Source organism: Mandrillus leucophaeus, unplaced genomic scaffold (assembly GCF_000951045.1).
Source record: "Mandrillus leucophaeus isolate KB7577 unplaced genomic scaffold, Mleu.le_1.0 Scaffold43, whole genome shotgun sequence".
Taxonomy (NCBI): Eukaryota; Metazoa; Chordata; class Mammalia; order Primates; family Cercopithecidae; genus Mandrillus; species Mandrillus leucophaeus.
This window is the reverse complement of record NW_012104587.1, coordinates 653,475-656,245: the sequence shown is the minus strand read 5'-3', so window position 1 is coordinate 656,245 and position 2,771 is coordinate 653,475. Positions and strand designations below refer to the sequence as shown.

The 2,771-nt window shown below is 60.7% G+C and overlaps 1 protein-coding gene across 2 annotated transcripts in view; it reads left to right on the top strand.

Moving 5' to 3' along the window:
* The first annotated feature begins 6 nt into the window (after positions 1–6).
* The window catches only part of LOC105549021 (transmembrane protein 258), a 27,187-nt gene continuing 24,422 nt past the window's right edge, over positions 7–2,771 (top strand). The window contains exon 1 of one of the 2 annotated variants that reach the window (XM_011993343.1): positions 7–212. In XM_011993343.1, coding sequence (XP_011848733.1) covers positions 9–212 — 204 coding nt within the window. In that variant the 5' untranslated portion in view covers positions 7–8. Of the gene's footprint in view, positions 213–622; positions 829–2,771 lie in introns of those variants that run through there. The other variant, XM_011993345.1, reaches the window with a different exon arrangement.

Below are 2,771 nucleotides of genomic sequence, written 5' to 3'. Positions count from 1 at the left end.
GGCCAGCCATGGCCCCCGACCCGGTGGCCGCCGAGACCCCGGTTCAGGGACCTACCCCGCGCTACTTCACCTGGGACGAGGTGGCGCAGCGCTCGGGGTGCGAAGAGCGGTGGCTAGTGATCGACCGTAAGGTGTACGACATCAGCGAGTTCACCCGCCGGCATCCAGGGGGCTCCCGGGTCATCAGCCACTACGCCGGGCAGGATGCCACGGTGAGCGCAGCCAGGCGGGGGCACAGGAGAGGGCGGGACCGGAGGCAGAGTGCAGGCGAGACAGAGTTACGCACCCCGAGCCAAACACCGACTAATTCGGAGGAAAGCCCGGAGGCGCCTGAACATACCTGTTGCCCGGTGATTGGGTGTCCTGCGGATGCGGGATGCAAAGGCGGGAGAGAGGCCCTGAGAAGTGGAGTCTGGGGAGTGGGGATGGAGGCCAGCAACACGCACACACAAACAAAGGGCCCCCGCCGCCCAGTCGTGCATTCCGTCTGCAGCCCCGAGCCTCAGGTCTCCGGGCGAGGAGGACAGCACCCCGAGCTGGGTGGGCTAGGAGGAAGGAGAGCAAGGATGCAGGCCGCCTGGGGAGGGAGGGAGTCAGTGGCCAGGGGAGGGAGTCATATCCTGTCTCGATGGCTAGGAGGTGCAGCGCAGCCGCGTCTGGACCTAGATGCGGGTCTCCACTCGCCAGCAGGAGCGGAAAGGGAGCAGGAAAGGAGCCCATTCTCGAGGATGGGGCTGAAACGGGAAGCTTGGGGAGACCGCTGCCTTGGGGACCGCTGCGTCGTGTGAAGACTGGAGGACGCGAAAGGGACAGTACTGTTCGGGGAGGGCAAGCGTCGGCAGGCGCACAGAAGGGATTGGGAATGGCATACACTTAGCGAGGACCCCCAGAGCTGTCCCCGATTCGCCGGGGAGGCCACTGAGCCGCAGGCTAGAGAGGTCTTCAGCTATTCCGCAGAGCGGGCCGCTGTTTACGCTCTGGGGCCGTAGGCCCTTCGCGGGGTCCCGTCCCTTCTTCCCTTGGTCTCACTGTGGGGTCGGCGCGCGCCCCAGCCCCGGGTCTGCTGCTTCTCTTTCTAGACCACAGCCCTCAGAGCTAAGGCCCCGGCGCCTCTGCTGGGTTGGAGTGCTGGGGACTCAGCCCTGGGAACTCGAAAGTCCGGGCGTTCGCTTCACCACGTTTCCCCCTTGGCGGCCAGAATGGCGTCCCCTCCTCTTGCATCCCTTTCTGATCTCGTGCCCTGCAGCGTGACGCCCCCCACTGTCCCTATCCACTACCCTGGCGTCCCAGAGTGTGCCGCGGGTCACCAGGGTGCCCATAACGTCGCAGCAGAGCTTAGACGCTGCGGGGCGAAGACCCGCCCCACCCTCTGACGCGACCAGCCTACAAGGCGAGGCCAGAGCTTGCGCGGCTCAACCAGAGCGACCACTCGGGAACACTGACGGCGGCCGAGGGCGCAGGCGTGGGCCAGCGCATGCGCAGACGAAACAGGCACCAACGCTGGGGCTTCCCGCAGTGTGATTTGGGGCGCGGGATGCCGCGGCGGGGACGGCGATTGGTCCGGATGTGTGGTGCCACCGGCCGCCGGCTCCGCCCACACGCTGAATCGCTTACAGGGCCTGGGGCTGCTTGACCGGTGGACGTGAATCTTACCGCTATGGACCTTACCTTGCACAACCCAAATTAGCTGCCTTGGGGCAGGAGGTGGCCACAGTGCTTAAGGAAATGTGGAGCCCTACCCAGAACAACGGTGGAGGGAAAAGGAAGAAATGCAAGTGCCCCAGTTCGGACATAGGGCAGTCTTTCTCTTTGTGGTTTTTGGAGAACTCCAGCTAAGAGAGGAAGGGGACTTATTAAAAGACCCGCAAGAAGAGACGGAAGTCTCATAGCCCTGAGAGGTGAAACCAGCTGAACTTCCTGGGTCTAGTAGGGACCTAGAGAACTTTTCTGTAGCTAGCTAGAGGTTTGTAAAATGCACCAATCAGTGCTCTGTAAAGTCGCACCAATCGACGCTCTGTAGCTAGCTAGAGGTTTGTAAAATGGGCCAATCAGTGCTCTGTAAAATGGACCAATCAGCAGGACATGGGCAGGGGCAACTAAGAGAATAAAAGCTGGCCACCCCAGCCAGCTGCGGCAACCGGCTGGGTCCCCTTCAGCACCGTGGAAGCTTTGTTCTTTTGTTCTTCACCCTAAATTTTGCTGCTGCTCACTCTTTGGGTCTGTGCCACCTTTAAGAGCTGTAACACCGCAAAGGTCCATGGCTTCATTCTTGGTCAGTGAGAGGAACCCACCTGAAGGAACCAACTCCCGATACAGCCCCACCCATCCCTCCTGTTTCTCACCTATACCGAAATTCTTGGGCAAAAACTCTCTGTGGACACACCCAGGAGAAAGGCCAGCCCAGGCGGGTGTTCCTTGGTGGTCCCCCTCAGCCAATGCTTCCCATTCCTTGATGCACCCTTCTAACTAGAGCAGATGCTGGGTGATCTTAAACTGTGGACACCTGGGAAGGGTATGAGCACCCTCAAAAGGCAGCTGGGCCAAGGGAGATGGCCTGTGCTTCTGTGTCGGGAGTTGGTTCCTTCGGGTGGGTTCGTGGTCTTGCTGACTTAAAGAATGAAGCCACAGACCTTCGTGGTGAGTGTTACAGCTCTTACAGGTGGCACAGACCCAAAGAGTGAGCAGCAGCAAGATTTACTGTGAAGAGCAAAGAACAAAGATTCCACAGCGTGGAAGGGGACCACAGCAGGTTGCCGCTGCTGGGGGCTGGG